This window comes from Eretmochelys imbricata, chromosome 7, assembly GCF_965152235.1.
Source record: "Eretmochelys imbricata isolate rEreImb1 chromosome 7, rEreImb1.hap1, whole genome shotgun sequence".
Taxonomy (NCBI): domain Eukaryota; kingdom Metazoa; phylum Chordata; order Testudines; family Cheloniidae; genus Eretmochelys; species Eretmochelys imbricata.
This window is the reverse complement of record NC_135578.1, coordinates 24,711,484-24,735,627: the sequence shown is the minus strand read 5'-3', so window position 1 is coordinate 24,735,627 and position 24,144 is coordinate 24,711,484. Positions and strand designations below refer to the sequence as shown.

Genomic DNA, 24,144 nt, shown 5'->3' with positions numbered 1-24,144 from the left:
ACCAAAACTGCTTTCTAGGTCCTGGAATTGCATCCACTGTGAAGACTGGTGAGGAAGTTGGGTTTGTAGTAGATGCTAAATCTGCAGGAAAAGGTAAAGTGACATGCACAGTCCTGACTCCAGATGGGACAGAAGCTGAGGCAGATGTTGTTGAAAATGAGGATGGGACTTATGACATCTTCTACACTGCTGCTAAACCAGGAACTTATGTGATTTATGTCCGCTTTGGTGGAGTGGATATTCCAAACAGCCCCTTCACTGTAATGGTAAGGTTTGTTTTTTTATAACTTCAGATTTTATTTGGTAGTTCTCGAATAGTCTGGCAGAAAAATTTGGACACGTTACTTGTGCATATACAAATATTGCCATTTTGCAGTACAATTGGGTGCATGATACCATGGTGATGGACATGGTACAAGAATGGTCTTTTGGACAAAGATTTTATCTTCACTTCCAGAGCTTTCATATCTACTTTAGATGTTAAGAATTCATATCAGTGGCCATAGCCTCTAGTTTAAAAGTCCCCATTACCGTAGTTGTGCACTTAGCTACATGTGCATCATGTCTGACTTGTCAGTAACTTGTAACTTCATCCCAAATCCTAAAGATCCTTTTAAATAACCTGGAGTAGAACATATTGTGCTTACTCTTCCAAACACACTTTTTGCAGAACTGCCTGCTAAATGACTTCTCTAATCTGAAGTCACTCTTTTCTGGCAACTACCCATTTATACATGAGCATGCTATGCCTTATTTTACCTGTTATGTAAGGAGGTCTCGGACATATTTGAGATAGGCCTTGAGTTGTAATTACCCAAAGAAGCCCTTGGCAGTAGATAGCTTAAACAACAAATGCTGAGTACAAAGCTTGGCTTGAAAAAACAGCTCTGCACACAGCATGATCTTACGTCCGCTTAACCAATCTAAAGACAAGGTGAAGTGAAGGAGGCTCTTTACTACACTAAAGTATCAGAGGGGCAGCTGTGTTAGTCTGTATCTACAAAAATGAGGAGTCCGGTGACTAACAGATGTATTTGGGCATAAGCTTTCACGGTAAAAAACCCACTTCAGATGCCTAACTATGCTATTTTTGAGTGCCTAAATACTGGTGGTGTGGTGTTCCTATACTGTAGATCAGAACATGACTCAACACTACTTCCCAGTATTATGAAAAACAAGTCTTGTTACAGCAACGTATGTTGTCAGACTCCCCTCATCACTAAACAACTCCGTGGTATTGGGCTGAAAGGCTTAGAAAACTCCATCAATAGTGATTGTACCTATAGCCAGCCATTTTTAACCCAGTTGCATCCCTGCATGTCTTGGCAACACCAATAAATCATGCTGTGAAGTCCTTTGGTGACTTATACTAGCTAACTCTCGGCAGATAGTTACTGTAGCCCCAGAAGACGCTTCCTTGAAGTGACTCCCTTCACAGCCATGCAAAAATTGCACCAGAAGCATCTCTTGAGGTCAAGGAGCCTGTTCCAATGGCAGTCAGTTTGCTACTTCCTAATGTACTGATGCATTTGAGTCTGTGGGGGGTTTTGGTGTTCTCAATACAAAAGAGCAATGGCTCTTTCTCTAAATAGACCTTTGTTTCAGTGTAAATTCCCAGTGCGTTGCTTCACTTAAGGGCTCTGCAATGAAGTAAACGGGCAAAGCAAGAGCAGTGGCATAACGGCAACTGAAGTGTTGTGGCCTAATGTCACACTCTGGATTTCTGTTGCTTCAAGTAGGAATGACTTGAGTCTGCCAGTCATCCTGTCTGCATGTGTGGGAAGGGAGACTTCTCTGGAAAAGAACCAGATTGGGTGTCATGAATGTGCATCAGGAGAATCCATTAACTAAGCACTATCATTAGTCAAGGATGCTCAGTCAGTTCCTGCCGTTGAATGTGTCCTGGTGAAGTGCCACTAAAGAACAGGGAGGAAATTTTTAGGGTGGGAAATGCCTATAAAGTGAAACCCCTAAGTGTTACGTACTCTCTAAAAGTATTAATTCCTCCACACTTGATATCCAATTAACCTGCGTTTGCCACTAACCAGGCTATGGATGCAGACGAAGTTGCAGTCATGTCGCAGGAGCCAGTAAGCGCATGTCCCCCTGGATTCCATCCCTGGGTACACAATTTTTTACTCTTCCTTCACATTCTATTTCAGAAATGACAGCCTGCTGCTTGGGACTGCTTGGTCTTTCTGGTCATTTGTTCACCGCTTTCCAGCTGATCAAATGTATTTTGGGATTCAGACTTCATGTGCAGATCTGTTTTCTTTGCTGCTTAAAGGGACTCTCCAAACTCTCAAACATGAAGAGGAACAGTGTCCATTTATTGCTCCTATTTCTGTAACTTAACAAATTCAACCTTGCAGTGTAACTTTAAGCAAAGTTTTCCCAGTAAAATGGCAAACAGTGTTGTCTAAAACTGCATTGTGAAACTTGAATTTCTTCAGGCAAAAATTTGCTGCTGCTTACGCTGCAATCATTCTACCATTCTAAAAAAAAACTTTGTTTCAGGCCTTGAGCAACTAAAACTCAGATGGAGCCATTTTTGCATCTTGTGTGTACTAAATTTTTTCTTTTTCTTCACTGGCGTTCAATTTTTATCTTAAGCGTGCTGAAAATCTCATTTTTGACTACTTGGCAGTTGGGTCAATATTAAGCTAAGGGACATCAAGGGATGTTTAACTGGGCAGCTGTCTAGTTGGGCAAAATTCTGCAGTTGATCTCCACAGTACTTAGTGCAAACTTTGTGGACTGCACCAAACTGCACACAGATCAAATTCTCCTCTTTGTATTCTAAGCAAACACCAGCTGTTCTGTACTTGCTCTGTCCCCATAAAATGACAGCGCTTTGTTTCCTTTAGGTCACAGAAGAACCTTATGTTCCTGTTGGTGACATGAATGGTGTGGGATTTAAGCCCTTTGATCTCGTTATTCCTTGGGCTGTAAGAAAGGGAGAAATAACAGGTAACCACTTCATAGTATGACAAGCTGCATGGAGCTGCCTTGCTTTTGACAGCACACTTAAGCATTTAACACTGTAAATGTGGTATGGAAAATGGCATTGACTATCTTGACATATTAAGTACTATGTAACTTAAGAGTTTTTTACTTGCATACAGGAGGCATAAGCAACACAATAAAATATGCACATGTGAAATGTGTTAAATTCAAAAAGGCAACTCCTGGCACTGCCACCAATCCCCTTAGTCCTAAATGGAGACATTACCTATCCCATTCAGGGGCTCTGGATGCTTCTTTCTGGAGCACCTGTATATTGCTCCTGAAACTATAATGCAATTTATCAAGTGAACTCCTCCAGCATAGATGCTGCAGATTATCCTAGTCCATAGCTGCTGACTCTTCTTCCAGACCTTGTGTACAGCCTCGGTAGCTGACATCCTATTAGTTGCTAGAAGTGACACCAAGCCACATCCTCAAACCCATAATTTAAGGGGGCTGCCTCAAACTAGAAGATTTTCTACTGGGCTGGTGGCTAAAGTAATATGAAGTGCTCCATCTCACTGTTCCCCACCTCAAATGCACTGTAAGCCAGGTATCTGCATTTATTAGAATTGAGTTTTCTTCAAGAATATGCCCACTTGTCCTTCAGCTCAGTATTTGGCTGTTGCCCAAGTGGGTTCCTTTACGGTGCTCATAATCACTTTTAAAGGATTGGGGGGAACCCCTTACAGAAGTGAGGTAACTAATCAATGATCATACATCCTACTAACCTTTCATTTTGCCAATATAATCTTGTGCTACATTGCCAGGCTGTTCACCATATGTCTGCTATACACATACAATATAGAAGCAAGAGTAGAAATATTTGGGATTCTCATTAGTGTTCTGTTTGTACTTGTGGACAAGTAACTTAACCATCTGAAATGCTGGGGTTTAAAAATGTCTGCTTAACCATTCAAAGGAGTGTGGGTGGGGGAGAGAACACATCCACTATTCCAGTTTAACTCTTAAACCGCTTTCTGTAGGCGAAGTTCATATGCCCTCAGGGAAAACTGCTACACCCGATATTGTGGATAACAAAGATGGTACGGTAACGGTTGGCTATTCTCCTACTGAGGTTGGGCTGCATGAAATGCACATAAAATACATTGGAAACCATATTCCAGGTGAGTGTCCAGCTGAGCCTTTTTTGCATTGGGACACAAATTGTCAGTGTAAAACTGGGGATGTTCTGTTTGCTCCCAAATACCTTTAGCAATTTAGTTTGTAACTGGCAGGTTGCATAACTCAGATTAAGAGGTATTCTCAGATACTAAGGTTAGAAGAGACCATTATGGTCATCTCGTCCAACCTCCTGCACAGAATCTCACCCACCCACTCCTGCAAAAAACCTCTCACCTATGTCTGAGCTATTGAAGTCCTCAAATTGTGGCTTAAAGACTTCAAGGTGCAGAGAATCCTCCAGCAAGTGACCCGTGCCCCATACTACAGAGGATGGCAAAAAACCTCCAGGGCCTCTTCCAATCTGCCCTTGAGGAAAATTCCTTCCCAACCCCAAATATGGCGATCAGCTAAACCCTGAGCGTATGGGCAAGATTCGCCAGCCAGATACCTAGGAAAGAATTCTCATTCACTTCACGATTGGAGTAGAAATTCCCTGAAAAGCATTTACTATTGAAATGGCTTTGCTAGTTTCAATAGACAAGGAAACGAGAGTGAAAGCAAGTGGAGGCAAGGGAGCTTCCAGTGCAGTTCAGCAGCACAAGACTGACTTAATGGATTTGGTTTTTGGGAACTAGATGTTGTGGCATTTGTGACTTGCTAACAAGTCTCCCATCGTGGCCCAGAATGAGCTGAGCAATATGTTTAAGGAGTTGGGAAGACTGGCATGTTTGTTGCAATTCCTTCATTTTTAGAAGAATCTCAGATATTTATGTAATGGTGAAAGGAAGGTTCCAAGGAATTATGTATGCCAAACATAACACTAGAAAGGCTAAGATCTTGTAAACCATTGAATAAACATCCAATGCTTCTAACCCCCCAATGTGATTTTTGTGCATATTTTCATTGTCTGGTTTAACTCTTACATCCTCCATAGAGAGCCCACTACAGTTCTATGTAAACTATCCAAACAGTGGAAATGTGTCTGCCTATGGACCTGGTCTCATTTATGGTATAGCAAACAAACCAGCGACTTTTACCATTGTTACAGAAGATGCTGGAGAGGGTGAGTTCTTCTAAGAGGGATGGTAAATATTGTTTTAACCAAACTTTAATTCTATACAAACAAGCCTAAAGCAATTTCAAACTTCAGATGTAATCTGTAGGTGTAGTTGAACTTAAGAAATAAACTAATAGTGATCTAACTTACTGGAAATAACCTTTGAATAACCTTTTTCTTTAGTTTTCCCTTATAAAATCCCAGCTAACAAGTTAAAGTTAAATGCTGACATGAGTGGACTGTCAGACTCCTTTTTCTGAATTTTAACTTGCGCGCACACAGCAGAGTAAAAACTCTAACATTTCCTGTACACAGTAGTATTTCAGACTGTTTCCTGGAATAATAAACTTGGCTTAATTGTGGGGGGGGGGGGCAGGGGAATTCATTAGTCAGTAAATTGACTCTGAAAAGTCCGTGTTCCATGAATCAAATGTTGTAGATTGAATCCTGCTCTGTCAAGGCTGCCTTGGCACACTTCTAGCTGGCTGAAGCAAATGGCTCTCCTGCTAAAATTTTTTCTGAGAGGATAAAACTGAACAGTAAACAAACTTGAATACTAAGCGATAAATCTATTAGTAACTAACTGCCTTCCTTACAGCTACCTTGCCTCTTTAAATTTTATGTAAGTTACTCAGTTAGAACACTACTTTCTATAACAGGTGGACTGGACTTGGCTATTGAAGGACCTTCAAAAGCAGAAATTAGCTGCATTGATAACAAAGATGGCACTTGCACAGTCACGTACTTGCCAACCCTACCTGGAGATTACAGCATACTGGTGAAGTACAATGACAAACACATCCCAGGCAGCCCCTTCACTGCCAGGATCACAGGTGTGAAGAAGACTGTTTTGACCCAATAATTAACTGTTCTAATCAACAGATGGTCAGATTCCAGAGTGCAAGCCGCCCAACTGCCTCTTCAGTGTATAACTAAAATTGGGAAGTTACTTTCTGGCCTGCAGTCTGGGTGAGGCAGCCAACTTTGTTGAGTCAGTGAAGTCTACACATTAGCCTTGTGAATTAACCTGTAAGGCTAGTAACTTAATCTCATACATTACTAAATATAGCAAAACTGCCATTCTTGTGCTAGCTAAACTGCTGTAAATGGTAGTGCATGGGATGAGAGGAGGGCCTGGAGGTCATCCATCTAGCCTCATACTGGCTCAGAATGCCTTTGGATGAGGTCTGCAGCTGTTCTAAGTGGAAACAGAGCTCTGTGTTTCCAGACACAGCAAGCTTGTGACACTGACCAGCCCACTTAAGAGTTACCAAGCTGGACTGAAAGAATAATGCTGAAGTGTCTTCCTAACATGATCTTGTTCCATATTTATCCTTTCATGGGATAGAATTCCAGATCTTATCAGAGACCACCATAGTAGGACACAATAAAAAGTGCTTTATCAGTTGATAAAGCAAACAAAGCAGAGTTGGCTCAGACTGACCATCTGACAGAGCTAGGAACAGGATGTGGGCCTCCCAGCTCAGCCTGCATTATAAAGCTAGTCATGCATAATTCTAACTGGAATCTGCTCTTATTTTTGTAGATGATGGCAGAAGAAGATCCCAAGTTAAGCTTGGTTCTGCTGCTGACTTCTTGCTGGACATTAACGAGTCTGATCTCAGCCTCTTAACAGCCAGTATTAGAGCCCCATCTGGTCGTGATGAGCCTTGTATTCTGAAAAGATTACCCAATAACCACATTGGTAAGCTCAGCCTCTTCCCAAGAAAGGAAACTCAAATGCTGTCTTTCAGTTGCTACTAGCTGGTCATTCACTAGGTTGTGGAACGGGTTAACATCTTTCCAGTGTCCTCCAATCCTCACCTGGCAAGAGTGTTGGCCAGGAACAGAATGGGTATGGAGACTGAATGCTTGGCTTGCCCTTGATGTAATACTCCATGCTGGGGTTGAGGCACATGTCTAGGTGCTCTGGTGCTGCTACCCAGGATGAATCAACTTGGATTAACAATTTTCTAGAGCCTGGTATTCCCTACTGGCCCCTTAAACAAGTACTGCATCTGTACAGCAAAATTAAAAGGCTTAATTGCTTTGTCAGTGTAGTGCTTCATGATTCGTGTGACAAAGGTTTTAATCCGGGCAGCATGTATGCAAACCTATAAGCCAGCCTGTCTTATTCCTGCTGTGATTGTCTGCCCTGTAGGTATCTCATTCATTCCACGAGAAGTAGGCGAACACCTTGTCAGCATTAAGAAAAATGGAAGTCATGTGCCAAACAGCCCAGTATCTATCATGGTGGTTCAGTCAGAGATTGGAGATGCCAGCAGAGCAAAAGTTTCGGGCCGCGGCTTGATAGAAGGACGCACGTTTGAGATGTGTGATTTCATTGTAGATACAAGAGATGCAGGTTAGTGCTTATGGGAAGGCTCCATTTTGGAACAGTGCTTCAGTGCTTTTTTTTATGAAGGAGGCCTGCGTTATGTTGTCTAGTGCAAAGTGTGAATTAGTTGCTGGCCCCAAACATTCTTGCATACTAAGTATTCGTGCTACTACATTTTAATGCTATTCAAGTTGTTTACAAGTGTAAAGCCTTTCAGAGACACTCTGCCTGTTAGCTTAGTCTTACGTGTTACTTCTAACAGATTCAAGAAGCCTATTTGATATTTTGTGTATAGTAGCTTTCCTGGGTTTTTGTTTTTTCCCATGTAGTGATAGCTATTATATATATAACTTTTTTTCTTTATGGGCCTCTCTTGCAACAGGGGAAGGTGCACTTACACAATCAGGAAAATGTGGGTGTAAAACTGCCAGTTTCTGACAGGGCATCCAAGGATAGTACCTGAAACTTCTTCCCCTGTCTGAAACTAATTGAGTACTGACAACATAACAATCTAAGTGTAAAAACAGGTTATACCTGACTGTGTGGGTGGGTTTTTAACAAAAACCCCAAAGAGCTGTGTAAGCTCAAAGGCTTCTCTCACCAACAGATGTTGGTCCAATAAGATATTACCTCACCTACCTTGTCTCTGGTTATACAATGGTAGCCAGAAAGTACTGCAATAAAAATAGCATTAGACTATCTTTATTCAAGGCTTCATGTGACCAGTTCATCCATACACTGAAATGACTGGCTTACTTGCTTCAGAATCAGTTGCCAAGCTTGCATTTGAACCACGCTTGACTTCAAATCATTTGTTCGTAACTTGATATTTTTTTTACTGTATGTGGGGCTAAACTAACATGTTGCAACTTGTAGGTTATGGTGGGATCTCACTGGCAGTTGAAGGACCTAGCAAGGTAGATATTCAAACAGAAGACCTAGAAGATGGAACCTGTCTAGTATCCTATTTTCCAACTGTACCTGGTGTGTACATAGTGTCCACTAAATTTGCAGATGAACATGTTCCAGGTAAGAAGGAATGGCTTACAGCTTGCTGTACCAGACTCAGGGAGTTAATACCTCCTAGCTGCTATACTGGATCCATTGTTTTATATTTGTTGCCTTGGCTGTGACCTGTTTGATGCTGATGTTAAGATGTGCTTGTTTTGAAACAGCAGGTCTTTAAGGGAGCACTGAGGTAACATCAAGGGAAGATGTGTACTGCATCTCTAATACCAGTCTATTAGCCGATTAAGTGATGCTCAAAAGATAAAATGGTGGTATGAATGCGGTGGGGAGGGGCAGGTGTTTAGTGGGTTACATGCTCTAGTTTACCTCTCCCAGAGTAACTGCTTTAGGGAGGGAAAAGACCAAGAATATTGGCAGGACCATGCCTCAGATTGAGTAGGGGGAAAGGATACTAGAAGGCCCTACTTTCTGAACGAATCTCTCTCCACTGCTGAATTCACACTACATACCAATGCAGGAGAGGAAAGGAATCTAAAATCCTGACTTGCGTAATACTTTCTGCAGGTGCGCAGACACCAGGATTAGTCATCCTCTTCTGCAAGCATGTTCAGAGCAGGGGGAGCCCAGTACCATAACTTGGGTGTGGGAGGAGAGTGGATTTCTCCCTTCAGTGTCTGCGTGCGCGCACACATTCTTTGAAGAAATGTGCAGTAGTGGTGGCCTTTATTGGAGAGGCATCAAAAAGGTACTTAAAGAGTAGCTGGTCCATTAATCTTGCTAGTTCTTCAGTTGCTGCATGGGATTATGCATAGTCCATAGGCTGTACACAAGGTCTGGAAGAAGTCAGTAGCTATGGACTATCTGCTGCATGGGAAATGGTACCAATATCAGACTCTTGAACCTTTGGGTTTTTCACTACTCAGCACTAGGAGTAAGTGTTCCAAATTCCTTAGCTGTGTAGATCGTATCTATTGACTGTCTTCTGTTTCTCATCACTAATTAGAAAAAACTGTAGGATTTTTCATTAAAGATTGAAACACTTCACTAGCTTTCACATATTTCCGAGCTGAAGTGTTGTGCTTCTTACAGGTAGTCCGTTTACTGTGAAAATAAGTGGTGAAGGAAGAGTGAAGGAGAGTATCACACGTGCAAGAGGAGCTCCCTCTGTTGCAACAGTTGGAAGCATGTGTGACCTTAACCTGAAAATTCCAGGTAACACTTCCTGACTGGCTGTTACACTGCACAAGGTTTAACTTGTTTTACATCCATGCCTCACTTCCCACAGAAAACCTCGTGGGAACATGGAACCTGCAAATGATGGCTTGTTTAGCATGCTGTTAGCTAAAATGCCAAGTGTCTTAATGAGACCTGAAACTTAGAGTGCATTTATTTTAATTCAGATGCATTGGTTAAGCTGTTAAAAAGTAGGATGTAACAATGTTTAACAAATGGAGGAATAACTTGCTGAATAAATAAAGTCAAACCACATCTAGTGATGTGGAAAGTAGAGCTATACAACAGTTACTGTATTAACTTAACCTAGAGACCACTTCTGTGGAACTCTTGTTTGTATTTCTACTTGGCAAACTTGAGAAAACATAGGCTTTTGAACAATATAACCTTCTTTAAATCCACTATCACTTCCTTAGTGTGGTGTGAATATTTCAAAATGCTTAAGAAAAATTTTCAGTGAAGTTTTTTTATTCAGCAAATGGTATTTAGATGTTCATAATATAAACTAGTTATCTATATATCCTAAGGTGAGAACTTGTGTAAACCAGATATAGTACCTGAGCCACTTACTGTTTCTAGTGGAAGAATTTTATAGCTGTATTTTGACAATATTTCTCAACTTCTATTACAATGACTGTCCCAGCTATTCTTGCATCTTCCCCTCCTTTTATTTAATTTCCTTACTGCCTTCTTAGTGACTCTGTTCCAAATGGCTGTCTCTCTGTAGGAACTCCCTCATTTCTCTTGTTAATTTAATCTCTGATTTTGTCTGCTGAGCTGAAGGACAATTGCCCGACTCAGTTGAGAGAACCTGTCATATTTTCATGGCTGGATGAGCTATTGTCAAGAGCCAGACTTTCCAGTCTGCCTTTTGGGTCCACAGCAGTGCAAAGTGCTCAGTGGAGGCTATGGAGGGTGCATTTTTAGCACCAGGCACATGGAGTCCAAGAGTGGCAGTGTGCTCACATTTAATTACCCAGCCTGACTTGCACAAAATCCCATTCTTACTGAGCATGGTGTTAAAAAGTGAATATCTGTGGGCAGAAATTTAGTGCATTTAAGGGAGGGAATTTTAAAGAATTAAGTGAAGTTCAATAAGCAAGCAAATCTCATATTAGCCCCCTTAAAAACAATCAGAAAAGTGACTTGTAGCTACTTCCATAATGTAGAGGTGTGAGTCCTAACTATCCTGAAGTGGTGACATACCCAATCTGAAAGATTTTTAACCACCATATTTATTACTTTCTGGATTAGGTAAATTACCTTATCATGGTGAACAAATACCTTATTTTCAAGAATACTGCTGAGTTAAAACACAATATTCTGAAACTATTTCCATGATATTGGTGACTGTTTTTATAAATGTCACCATCAGTATGCTCCTTTATATCTTGAATAATTGTGCAGGCATTTCATGCTTTAATGGCTGGCTGATATTTCGCCTTTTTCCTAAGAAACTACCTGGATACTGCTGGCTAGGGTAAATGACTCCACTGTGAAGACAGTGGAAATCCATGGATACTAGCTCTTGACCATCTTCTATTAACCATGTCCATGGTGCTCCCAAAAGCATGATCATAAATCCATAACATTTTGTCACTTAAAACAAGAAAGAATAGACCAACTAAACAAGCAACAGACCATATATGGGTCTTGCTCAGCCATGCCAGGCAGTCAGATGTACGTTCTCGGGCTTAATGTCTTCCATATTAGGAGGGTAGAACTACAGAAACGGGGTATTCTGCCCTTGTGGCAGGGCACTCTGGATTGCCCTGTTGGACTTGGAAATAGTTTTGATAAACTATAAAACTCCTTGCCCAGAGACTCAGTTACCATGCCAGATAAACGATTTAGGTCTGGGATAGCCTTGGCAGGACCAAGCATGGATGCACAGATTTATTTAAAAATTAAGTGAAAAAGCTAAATTCATTATTTAATCTAGCCCATAATAGATTTGCCCATGTCTGTTTAGGTGGGATATTTTTACAAGTACCTAAGGGAGTTGGCCCTACAAAGCCCATTGTCTCAAATCTCAACCTTAAGCATTTTGTTCCATTAGTGACTGCTAACCTCTCTTTCTGTCCAGAAATTGATAGTGGTGATATGACAGCCCAGGTAACTAGCCCCTCTGGAAGAACAGCAGACGCAGAAATAAATGAAGCTGGAAAAAACACATACTGTGTCCGCTTTGTGCCACAAGAAATGGGGGTCCACACTGTGGATGTCAAATACAGAGGACAGCATGTCCCAGGCAGTCCTTTCCAATTCACTGTGGGGCCACTTGGTGAAGGCGGGGCTAATAAAGTCAGAGCTGGAGGTCCAGGACTTGAGAGAGCAGAAGCCGGCATCCCAGGTGAGAATTCCTTGACTTCACTACCAGACTCCTGTAGCTTGGAATACAATACACCAGACCCTTGCTAGAACGCAGGATTTGGGATCCATGCATGGTACTGCGTTAATATGAATTGTAATTAAATTTGGGATCCATGGCTGTCACCACATTATATGCAAATTCGCGCTATATAGATGCACGTTCTAGCGAGGTTCCGGTGTACTACATGATTGTTTTTAGAGCAGCAAGTCAGGTAGTACACTACAGTCAACTGCTGTAAACAGGACTCTGTACAGCTTGGTGGCTCAGCTAGAGCTTAGTTGTAACGGTGCATCACTTCAAGCTGGGTAGTGTGCCGTTGAAATACAGGCCAAGAAAAATAACATACAGCTGCATTGAATGGGTGGTGAAGGTCTTGTATAACAATCTTCAGCTTCTTAAATTCAAGTGTCCAATGACACACTATATTGATAGGACCGTGGTAACCCTAGATTGTCTTGACAGGTGTCGGTTCCTAGTCTACTTTTTTAGCTAAAGAGCACAAACCCCTAGTAGGCACTGCAAAACAGATGCAACTTGCCTGGGTCTACCTTAGCCTAATGCCAGTGCAGCACATCTACACTAGGGATTTGCATCTGTGTTGCTAAATCAGTGCAAAAAGTGTAGATGGGGCCTAAAATGTAACTTTTAATGTTTGTTCTGACTTAATAGAGAACTCTCACCAGGTTGGGTGTTAAGACTCAGACAACTGTAGTAAACCTGAATGGTACAATGAATAGAGGCAGAATTATATGTTGAAGGCGCATGTACCTTCAGCCTGTCAGTGGCCAGTAACACTACCTGAGAATGAATTAACAGTTACTATTTTTTTCTAACTCTAAATGGTAAAACTGTCAGTCTTTGTCGATGGCTTTCACGTGGTAGAAGTCATCACCATGGTATATCAGTATTCAAACCATTGCATAGGGAATATACTTCTTGACAAGGACTCAATCTTCACTAGCAGTTCTCTCCAGTGAGAACTCTGCCTGTATGCTTTGTCAACAGCTGAATTCAGTATATGGACAAGAGAAGCTGGAGCTGGAGGGCTTTCTATTGCAGTAGAAGGCCCAAGTAAAGCAGAAATTGCCTTTGAAGACCATAAAGATGGCTCTTGTGGTGTATCCTACATTGCTCAAGAACCTGGTATGTAGTGAAACCAAATACTACTGAAATAACTACAGAAATTTCCAGTGCAGTCATTTTTGGAGCTTTCTTATGAACTACTTCCTTGTCTTTCAGGTAACTACGAGGTGTCCATAAAGTTCAACGATGAGCATATTCCAGAAAGCCCCTACCTAGTTCCTGTCATTGAACCTTCAGATGATGCTCGTAGACTCACTGTTACTAGCCTTCAGGTGAGACATAAGGAAGCATCTTCATAATTTACCACATGCTGACTGATTTTTGTCCTTGTTCTCAGAGGCTGTAATAATTCTGTCTAAGTTTATTGGGTGATCAGTTTTAAATAGATGCATATGTCCACATCCAAATGAAACTTTTAGCAAGAAAAAACTTTAAGCAACTGAAAGCCCTTTGGCAATCAAGGGAGATATAACTAGTCTAGAGGAGATTCTTAAAGGTCAACCTCTAAACAACCCGTATTTAAAACACATTCGCCATGCTTCAGTTGCTAACACTAGGAGATTTGGAGTTCAAATAAGAAAGAGGGGGGAACAGTGGTCTTGTAAAACTTGGGATTGCTCCAACTAGCTGGCAGTTGCCTATGAGTTGAATGAACCTATAGCTTCTAAATGTAGCCTAGAGCTCCTTATCCCTGAAACCTCTCTTGTAATGTGAACAGTCACTGTGTTTACTCAAGTAGTGCTGAGTTGACTTGTAAGGGTGCACTTTTTTTAGCCACAGCTTTAAACCCAAACAAAACAGTGTACACTAATGTAATCAAGCATTTACTTCAGACTTGTTCTGGGAATCCATGTGGGCAAATAGATGAATACAAGGCAGTAATTCACTTATGTGCCAAAGTCCTAAAACCACAGACTTGAACCCTTTGAGTTCATAAACAGCAGCAAATGTGAGTGAATTCCAGCTTTCTACTCATTCTGGACTCCTCTGGTACACTTAACCACAAAAAATCATGAGTTGCTTCTTGTATTTTAATATAAGTAGCATTAAAAGTGTGGCTTAAACCTAAAAAGTCACTGGAAAGTGAAACTGCACCCAGTGTAAGTTAGTATGTTGTGCCTAGATCTTGCTGCACTTGAACCATTCAAGTGGCTCTTGCTAGAGTTCTTGTTCTAGGTTGGTGAGATCACTCTCTTCCTCATCTTTAACACAACCTGATTTAAACAGATAGTTTCAATTTTTTCAGTTTAAAATTAAAGTTGACATTTAACATGGGAGTAATTCTTTTGAGAGCCTAAAAAAGGAGTTGCATGGACCTTAATTAGTCACTGTGGTATGGATGATTTTCTTGTGTTTCATTTAAAGACTTTTGACAGGATTGTTCTTAACTAATTTCTCTGCAGAGGGAGATAAAGCTGAATATTCTGTATGACCTGTCCAAAAACCTGCACCATCAGTTAAATTTTTTATAGGTGCATTTTAATCTAACTTAAATTCTACTCAGTTACATTTATTTCCCTCTTCAGGATATAGGTGCAAATGGGATCAGGTAAAGTATGTTCCTATTACAAAGCATTATAGTCAACATGGCTAAAGCATAACCAAATGTAACCATTCCTCTGATAAGGACCCTATCAATTGCATGAATAACTATGAAATACACTTGTTGGGACTGACTTGCTGAAGTCAAATGCAAAACATTGATCTCTTTATATAGCATAGCAACATCTGTTTTCATGTTAATCTTTAGTTTGTCATTTGTCCGTTGTGATGACACTAAATATAGCATGTTGCAGGAAATGTAAAATGCGTTTAGAGCCTCTGACAGCTGCATTGATAGACTTGTCTTCCTTCTGAATTAACGTTGGAATGAATCAGCAGACTGGAAGCAGAACTATAGCTAATATGTAACTAAAATCTCAAACCTCTGAAAACTGACTCCCCCTGCACTGACAGTGGGTGACCAATATTGAACATGATTGGTGATTGCATCATGACAGAGTAGGAGTATGAAACTATTGATGGAATGTCCAATTCCTAGCCATAAGTAAACAAGCCTTGTTGGGTAGCTGTAGAAAGCGTAATAATCCCAGTTAATCATTGACTGACAAATCCACTGTTTAATGTCTACTGGACACAAGTCTGCCATTTTTAAAACAGCAAACAATGAAGATAATGCAGAGCTTATGGTCAGGATAACTTAACTCTCAAATACTCAACTATGCCTTTATTTCCTAGCACGGATTTTTTTGGTAACTAAACCTAGTGTCCTTGTAAATATTCTGTTAACAATGTCTGTCTGAAACCACTGCCAAATTTAGTTTTTCCAATCTAAATATATTGCTTTCTTAGGAATCTGGATTAAAAGTTAACCAGCCAGCATCTTTTGCTATAAGGCTTAATGGAGCCAAGGGCAAGATTGATGCTAAAGTTCATAGCCCCTCTGGAGCTGTAGAAGAATGTCATGTGTCTGAACTGGAGCCTGGTAAGAACTTGTATGAATGAAAGCCTACTGTATTTCAAACACAGATTTCCATATCTTAGATATAAATAGTTGATAACTTCGTAAGTACAGTGGTTGAATATCATGTTCACGCTAGCTGACTATTATCTTTGCACCACCAATGTAGCTGGCAACTCAAATCATTCTGACTTACTCATAACAAACCAGAAAAGTGAGCAACTAGTGCGGAAACCTGCCTTTTGGAACTCTTCCAACTAGAATTGTCCAATCAGATTGTGCTGCATTTTCTTGCCTAGTCTCTCAAATCAACTCAGTCTAAACTTTTTCTAAATATTAGAGGGAAAATGTTTGATCACTTGAATAATACCTTACTTCAGGAGGCTAGAATTACTTCGTTACCTGTCTTGCTCAGTATAAATTCATGAGTTCCAAGTACTCCCTATTCACTGATAGTGCTGTTAATGAAACTTTTCATTCTGGGTGCTGCAAAGTACTTGTTCTGTAACAGTCAGTACAGAACCTGATTCTTCCAAAAGGTCAATACACTTTATTCAAAGCTACATTTTCAATTGGTGCTGGTTGGCTGACATGGATTTTTTAGATTGCTACAAAAATAGAAACCATAAATGTGTTTAAATTTTCTTGTGTAAAGAGTCAATTTCCCATTTCAATTACTGTTTTCCTTTTACAGACTTCAGTACAGCAGTTCATTTCAAAGTCTAAATGACTATGGGAAAGACTTGCTGTTGGATTTCAAAAGCAGTTAGCACAGTTCTGCCATTAATGTTGGGTGTGCTGTTCGCCTCTGGCACAGTGTTTCTGATGCCTGGAAACAGAACTTAAGTGGAATTCAGACTCTGAAGTCAATGGGACTTTCCCACAAATGTCAGTGGGAGTTGCTCAAAGACTCAGCCTTTTTTCTTTGGGTTAATGTGTGAAGCCAAAAATGCTAAACACTACTGTATGGTCAAGTGACTCTCAAATGTGGAACCCCAAGTGACGTAGCAATCATCCCAGAGTTGCATATTCCCCTTTCTATTTTGAGAGTAGATTTGGCTTGGCTTGATCCATATACTGAATGGATAACAGGTTTTGCTTTAAGCTATAATAATGAGCCCAAGGACAGCAGAGCTTTCCTCTAAGTCTCTCAAATGTAGCTGGTGATCTTAACTGATGCATGAGGCAAATGGCTCTATTAGCAGATCTATCTAAAGCTATACTGGTTTTTCGGTACAGTTAAGATCACTCGTTACTAAACAAGATGGGAAAGGGAAGAGCTTGTCAAACTATTAACGGCACCATATTGACCAAAGTCCTACTTCAGATTGAAAGCAGGACAACTTGTGCAACCCAACTTGCCTATTCTGGGTCCTCAAATTTTACTGAATGTTGGGGAGTTTGAGGTTTTTACATCTTCACTGGCAATATTACTGAAATATTTCACTGTGCTTGTCTTACAGATAAGTATGCTGTTCGTTTCATCCCACATGAAAATGGTATTCACTCCATTGATGTGAAGTTTAATGGAAGCCATGTGGTAGGCAGCCCATTTAAAGTCAGAGTTGGGGAACCAGGGCAGGCAGGCAATCCAGCACTTGTTACTGCATATGGACCTGGCCTAGAGAGTGGTATCACAGGTAACTTCCCTCTTAAAAGTCTGAAATCAGACTGAAAATACTGTTTAGCCCAATGGAAATTCCCCTCTCTAATGCTTCCAAAGAGCTGTTTTTCAGACTGATTTTTATACAACTGTAAATGTTTACTTTCTCCTTGCCAAGGCAGCTAAACTAACAAGCATTTGTTCTTCCGCCTTTATTTTCTTGTACACATTCTTATTCTGCCTTGTTATAAAGCTTACTAGGGTTGTAAAACCAGCAGCTTGCAGGATTAAAGACTGCAAATTCTGGTGGCTGAAACAAAGATTTCACTTGTATTGGTGAAAAACTTGGCTAAGCAAATCAGTGTCAGTTAGCTCAACTCAACTTAGGTGGTCCCTTGGAGCTCAGGAAATACTTTGGCTTTATTCCTGCATGGGAAGCTCTAACACATGAGATATGCAGAAGAAGATGGAGGTTTTTTTAAATAAAGGCATTTTAAACTCCTTGTCCAAAGAGCTTTGGATCAGAATTGATAGTGCAGCTTGAAAATTATTCAAGCCCAGATCCACAAAGGGACTTTGGTGTTGCAATGCTGAGCATCAGGGGGACTAACTTTTAGGTGCCTAGAAGATCAAACACACAGAATAATGCAGTCAAAGGCTGAGTGAGGTGCCTAATGAATGTGGGAGAGAAGTGCCTTGGAATGCAATCCAGAAAAGCCAGGACATGAGGCAGGGAGCTGCCTAAACTGACCAATGGGAGATGTTGACAGGGAGGGATGGAGCCAAGGGATGCACCCCTCCTTGAGAGGGGTCACTGTGTCTGCTTAGTGATCCACAAACAGGAACCAGTCTCTTGGAGTCAGGTGGTTTAGGTGCCTAAGTATCTTCTTGTGTGAGTTAGATGCCTGCCTTGCTCCACATAACCACTTTTAGCGCACTTGCTTGATATGTGAGATATGGAGGTTTGACTTCCTCTGCCTAGCAGAAGGGGAGAAAGGTGGGAGACTCCTGTTCAAATCCTCTTGGGAGTGCTGTGACCACTGAGCTATAAGGTATTCTGAGCCTCACTGACTCTCCGTTGAAGCTGTTCTGCTGTGGATAAATGAGGGTTTGGAGCAGGGGCACTGGAGTCTCTGGGTCTCACTTTGCAGATGGGTGCCCTAACTACTGGACTAAGTTAGTTCCACTCTGGTTCAGTGACTTAATATTTATCCACAGTGGATAATCTTCAACAGATTGATAGAGCTCCACATCACAATATCACATACCCAGTGCTTAGAGTACTTTGAGAGGTAGGAGACCCCTGTTCAATACTAGTTTCTCTCTGGCAAAGGGGGGGATGGAACCTGGGTCTCCCACATCCCAGGTGAGCAATGCAACCTCGTGGTTAGAAGTTAAGGTGGGAGGCACCTTTGAGGTGTTTTTTTAAAATGGATCCAATCATAGACATTCGTCCACATATCTTGCCCAGTTTGTGAATTGCTCTGGGCCTTGGGGTGGGAAATAAGTGTTTTGGTGCTTAGAGGGACAGCACTGTGTGTGAACATACCCCCCCGGGGGGGGGGCAGAACTTAAGTACCGAGTGAGTTTAGGCACCTACAGTGTTCACCAGGAGTTCTGTGGATTGCAGTGGAGTTTATACCTGGGACTTACGCTCCTAAGTACCTTTGTGGATTGGGGTCTCCGCAAGCAAAGGTGCAGATCTTCTCTACATTTCCCAGCTTAAATTATATTGCTATATAACACTTGAAAGCTGACTAGATACTTATTACTTCATGTTAGCACTTAGCAATTTTAGAAGTTTAAGGGGGTCTTTAAATGGCAGCCAAAGCTTAAATTGAAAGAGAAATTGCATCTCTCGATTGTGTATTAGGAACTGTGTAGAGAAAGTTGGTTTAAAATCTTGCTTAAATATTGCTCTTGTTGGAAGTCTGGAATCTCCATTATTTCAGCTCTCCTGCCTGCAAATAGTCTGCCAGTTTCTTTAAACATTCAAACAAATATAACTTAATTTTACCCTTTGTAATCAAATACAAAGACATTCTTGTGCTCATATTATGGACAGTTTAAATTATGCCAAACACTGTAGCCAACTAAGACTTAAGCTTTCACATTTTGATGGGTAGTGATGTCACCCACAGCTAGCATGGTTTCCCTGCTTCGTTTCCTTTTCCCCTGCTGTGGACTCTTTGCAGTACTTCCATTCTCAAAAGGTAGAATGTAGATCCCTAGCAATCCCTGTGTAAAGCTGTTCCTGGCAGTGTAACCAGTGGGGTGCAGAAAAGCAGTGATGGATATAAAATATCCCCACCCTTTTTTACCTGAGGGAAACAAAAGTCCCCACTGACACATTTCCAGTTGAATCTTTTAAATCCATAAAACATGTTGCTCAGTAATTTTGCACTGAAAGACACCAGTATTAACTCCCATAAGGGACCACTGACCACATTCTGAAACTAAGAGTTCATGTTAACATGAGAACTGCTGGAGGCAACATGGCAGGACTGAACAATAGACCAGTCTGAAGGACTCTAGGTTTTGGTAGCCAATAGCTAGGAACACTTGAAACCATCTTTCCCTCCTAATCCCTTAAATCTGCAGAAAAGGGCAGTTGCTGGTAAACAGACACTGGTGGAAGTCACTGCTATGGGAGGTCAAGTTGAACATTAACACACACAGAGGGTATGTCTACACATGGATAAACCACAGCTGACCACAGTCAGCTAGCTCAGGCTTGGGCTCCAGCTCTGGGGGCTGAAAAATTGCTGTGTAGATGTTTGGGCTAAGGTTGGAACGCAAGCTCTGGGATCCTGCAAGAGTGGAGGGTCCCAGAGCTCAGGCTGCATTCAGAGCCCAAACGCAGCCTGGGCCAGCCAGGGATGTGCCACAGGTCTCTTGTCCCTGTGTAGTCATACCCATAGCTGCATAAGCAGAGAAAGGGAATAGATTCCTATACTGCATGGTGTAAACTGATCACTTACAGAGGTAAGGAAAGAATGCTCTTCCAATAAACATTGAGTTGGAGTAAAAGAGAATCTCCTTCCCAAAGACCCTGAGTACTGGCTAATGCTAGAGAAGATGCCATATTATGTGGATTCCAGTCTGATACAGGATTGCACATCTATATTCCTCCATTCCCCATGGTAGCAGGCATTCTGCTAAACAGTTCCTGCTTTCCACTGGTGAGAAAACAGGAATTAGCAACTTCTGTTCCATCTGATACCACATTTAAAGACTTAAACTAGACTAGGAATAATAAACCTTGGAAAGGGAATGTTAAATTAAGCTTAATTGTTGTGTTTGGTCATCTGTGCACAGCTGACCTGCTTCAAGATATCTGACAGTTGACTGAGACTGAAAGCCTTGCTTAAACCTTTCTTTGTAATGTTGATAGCATTGTGCTGTTACTGCAACACAAATCAGTACTTACTGATTCTATAACTGAAACAAAGCTTTGTTTCTACTCCAGCAGAATGCTTGGAGTGCTACCCAAGGCAATCTGAATAACTGTTTTGCAAGAGCTGTAGCCAAAGATTTATCCTGGCCAAGTGTCGCTGGTGTGATCTATTGACAACTCTTAAGGGGGCCTTCAGTGATGAGTGGCTATAATCCTGCAGGGAGATGGGGATCTTACCTGGGTTTAGGATTGGAGAAGACCTGCATCAGTGTAGGCTGCAAAGGGGACTGAAAGATTTATCTTAAGAGTTTAATTGCCTTTAAATTAGCCTCTCATGCATAAAAGATCCTCCCCAATTCCTGTTAAACTCCTGAAGGGCTTTTCTCCTGTTTCTCTGTTACTCTGAAACCTGTCTCCTGTTTCTGATGCCCAAGAAATGGGTAAAAGCATTTGATTAAGAATAGCCAATAATGGCTTCATATAGGTAAAACATGCATACTAGAGGCAAAATTCTGCTTTTATACAAGTGTAAAGCTGAAGTAACCCCACTGAAATCACTAGTTTCATTGGCATGAGGCCAGAATAAGTGAGCAGAACTGGGCCAAAGAGCTTGACCTACTGTATTTAATTATCTGTTTCAAAGCATCAACATCGCTTAGACTACTCATGGTCGTCTTGCTGTTCCATACACTGTAAAGGTGACCAAGCTTTTAAGTACCATATTCTTGCCTTACTTTACTAACTGCTTTGCACATTGATCTTGTGTAACAGTACATGCTGGTGATTGCATACATAGGTAAGCATTACTACTTTTCCTACACCCTTGGTTTTATTCTTATGCTAAACCTCTTTCCAGGATTGCAATCGGAGTTTCACATAAACACAACCAAAGCTGGTCCAGGAACACTCTCCGTTACAATTGAAGGGCCCTCAAAGGTGAAAATGGACTGCCAGGAAACTCCTGAGGGTTATGATGTCATGTATACACCAATGGCTCCAGGGAACTATCTTATTGGAATTAAATATGGTGGACCTACCCATATAGTGGGCAGCCCTTTCAAGGCAAAAGTCACAGGTAAAAATACTAACCAGTGATGGCATAAACTAAAGACTACTAATTTAGTTCTCTGTAGCATATCTCTGTGCAATACCGCAAAGGGATTTATTGGCAGCAGTGTTGAAGACTATGAAGGGCAGAGCATTCCCCCCACCTCAGATCTTCTAGATAATGAGATCCTATTTCAGAACTAGTTGAGACAAGCACCACTGAGGTGCCTGCTATTGAAAGCTTGTCCGTGGCTGAACAAAAACTTCCCTAGAACATACTGAAAATCCAGCAGCTCCAGCACACTGCATTAGGGGCGAAACATAGCTCACTTTTCCCAGTGACAACTACAAAACTTGTCTCTTGCCGTGATATAAAAGGCAAATTTACTGGATGCAGTCTAGTCTTTGACTCTTCCTTAAAGAGGTTCCCTTCCTTTAAGGACAAGGACATGCGTATCGACAGATAATTGTATCTTCTGAACAGCTTTCTTAAGAAAATACAGGAAAACTCAGTGGACTTCCACTGTCTGCGAATACTGTGCTCAAAGCATGGAATGGAGTTCAGTTTCTAAAACTGCCAGTGGCCTTGATGTGCTAAAGATCACAGGACACAATTTGTCTTAGCTGTCCCATCTGTAAAATGCCACCACACTCGTGCAAAGTCCTGGGCAGACTGTTTTCAGAGTTTTCTACAAAGTTGCACCCACTCTGTTCTGCCAACTCAAGTGTATAAAGTCTCACTGACCTTTAGCAACTCGAGCACAATTCTCCTTTCTCTCAGCCAGTTCGTTTCACTTCATGAAATCTGAAGTCCCTGTTGGCTTTCAAGCACTGCAGCTGTCTTGGTTTTGGCTTAAAAGCACTGGGGTTGCTATTGCTTCCAGAAATAACGCATGTTCATTCAAATCCTCTATCCTAGTAGGAGCCAATCTGCAAAAACATGATGAACAAATCCATCTTTAAATATTGCCCAACACTTAATCACGGTTCACGTACTACTCTTAAACTGTTTGCAAGCATAACCAGCACCTGGTTTGTAAATCAAAATGTTCAAGAAATAGAAAAATCTTGATTACTTGCTCTGCGAAGTCTGCAGTGTGCCTATTACCATGCTAGATACAAACTGAATACTTTGTATTAGCCTCTGTACTGCTGAAGTGAAAATCCGGCTTGAGTGGAAGAGGGCTAGTACTGTTCTCTAACCTCTTTATGCCTGTCACAGTCCTGGGAGCACGTTTCTTCCCGATGAGAAATCAGGTTCACCACAAATTTTAGTGGGCAGTGAACAGAAGAACTGAATTACCAGAAGTCTGTTTTCTAGAGCATGGATGTGCCATGTTTGTATAGGGTCAGTATTAAATCCTTGTTCCTGACAGAACCTCCAGGTGCTACTGCAGGGAAGTGATTAAGATCAAAATATTAGCCCAGCCTATTGACATAACTTTCTCTGACTTCTCAGAATTCCTTCTAAATGTACTGAGAACCCTGCCTATTGCAAATCTGCTTTCCTTTTCTAGGCCAGCGACTGGTTAGCCCAGGCAGCGCAAATGAAACGAGCTCAATCATGGTGGAATCGGTGACGCGGTCATCAACAGAAACTTGCTACAGTGCCATTCCCAAGTCTACATCTGATGCCAGCAGAGTGACCTCTAGAGGTGCAGGACTCTCCAAGGCTTTTGTGGGTCAAAAAAGCAGCTTTACTGTAGACTGCAGCAAAGCAGGTATGGTTTTAAGGATTTGATCTCTAAGCAATACATATCTGCAACTGTTTAATTTATGGCCTTCAGGGTCCAGTGGGAGACCAGGATGAAAAACTTAAGCTCTTGGATCCCAGGGAGGTAAACTGCCAGCTAACTGAATTCATCTCTAGAGTACAGGAATGTGACTGCTTTTGAGCTGCCTATTTAGCCATTAATCAGAACTGAATGAGTGGCACTTGACTGATGAATCAGTCATAAACTAGCATAATGACAGGAAGGGGAAAAATCAGTTGTGTTGAAATCCATGCAGTGAAAGGAGAGGTTTGTCTTGCAACTGTTACCTTTGCTCTAATGGAAGACTGTGCATAGCACCATGCATGTGAGGCCAAATAAACTAGTGATTGAGTAGATAACAGACCCTGCCTGAACTCTGAGCCAGGGACTCTACAAAGTAAATCTAAGGGCAGGTCTTCACTTCCCGCTGGATTGGCAGGTAGTGATTGATCTATTGGGGATAGGTTTATTACGTCTTGTCTAGATGCAATAAATCGATCCCTGAATGCGCTTCCTGTCAATGGGGGAGCGGCAGTGGTTGACTCACTGCTGTCCTCACGGCCTGGTAAGTCGGCCTCAAATACACAGCTTCAGCTACACGAATAGCATAGCTGAAGTCAGCGTATCTTAGGTCGACTCCTCCCGGCCCCCAGTGTGGAGCAGGGTTAACAGATGCAAGTGAAGTATTCAGGGTAAT

General features: G+C 41.4%; 1 protein-coding gene across 3 annotated transcripts in view; it reads left to right on the top strand.

Moving 5' to 3' along the window:
* FLNB (filamin B) overlaps positions 1–24,144 on the top strand; it is a 112,869-nt gene that overhangs the window by 85,136 nt on the left and 3,589 nt on the right. For 2 of the 3 annotated variants that reach the window (XM_077820994.1, XM_077820995.1), the window contains 17 exons: positions 19–266; positions 2,049–2,123; positions 2,868–2,970; positions 3,993–4,133; positions 5,066–5,194; positions 5,848–6,021; positions 6,735–6,893; positions 7,350–7,553; positions 8,403–8,555; positions 9,585–9,707; positions 11,815–12,081; positions 13,108–13,245; positions 13,342–13,457; positions 15,538–15,670; positions 17,110–17,286; positions 21,503–21,721; positions 23,211–23,414. In XM_077820994.1, the coding sequence (XP_077677120.1) occupies positions 19–266; positions 2,049–2,123; positions 2,868–2,970; positions 3,993–4,133; positions 5,066–5,194; positions 5,848–6,021; positions 6,735–6,893; positions 7,350–7,553; positions 8,403–8,555; positions 9,585–9,707; positions 11,815–12,081; positions 13,108–13,245; positions 13,342–13,457; positions 15,538–15,670; positions 17,110–17,286; positions 21,503–21,721; positions 23,211–23,414 (2,763 nt within the window). The remainder of the gene's footprint in view (positions 1–18; positions 267–2,048; positions 2,124–2,867; positions 2,971–3,992; positions 4,134–5,065; positions 5,195–5,847; positions 6,022–6,734; positions 6,894–7,349; positions 7,554–8,402; positions 8,556–9,584; positions 9,708–11,814; positions 12,082–13,107; positions 13,246–13,341; positions 13,458–15,537; positions 15,671–17,109; positions 17,287–21,502; positions 21,722–23,210; positions 23,415–24,144) is intronic. The other variant, XM_077820997.1, reaches the window with a different exon arrangement.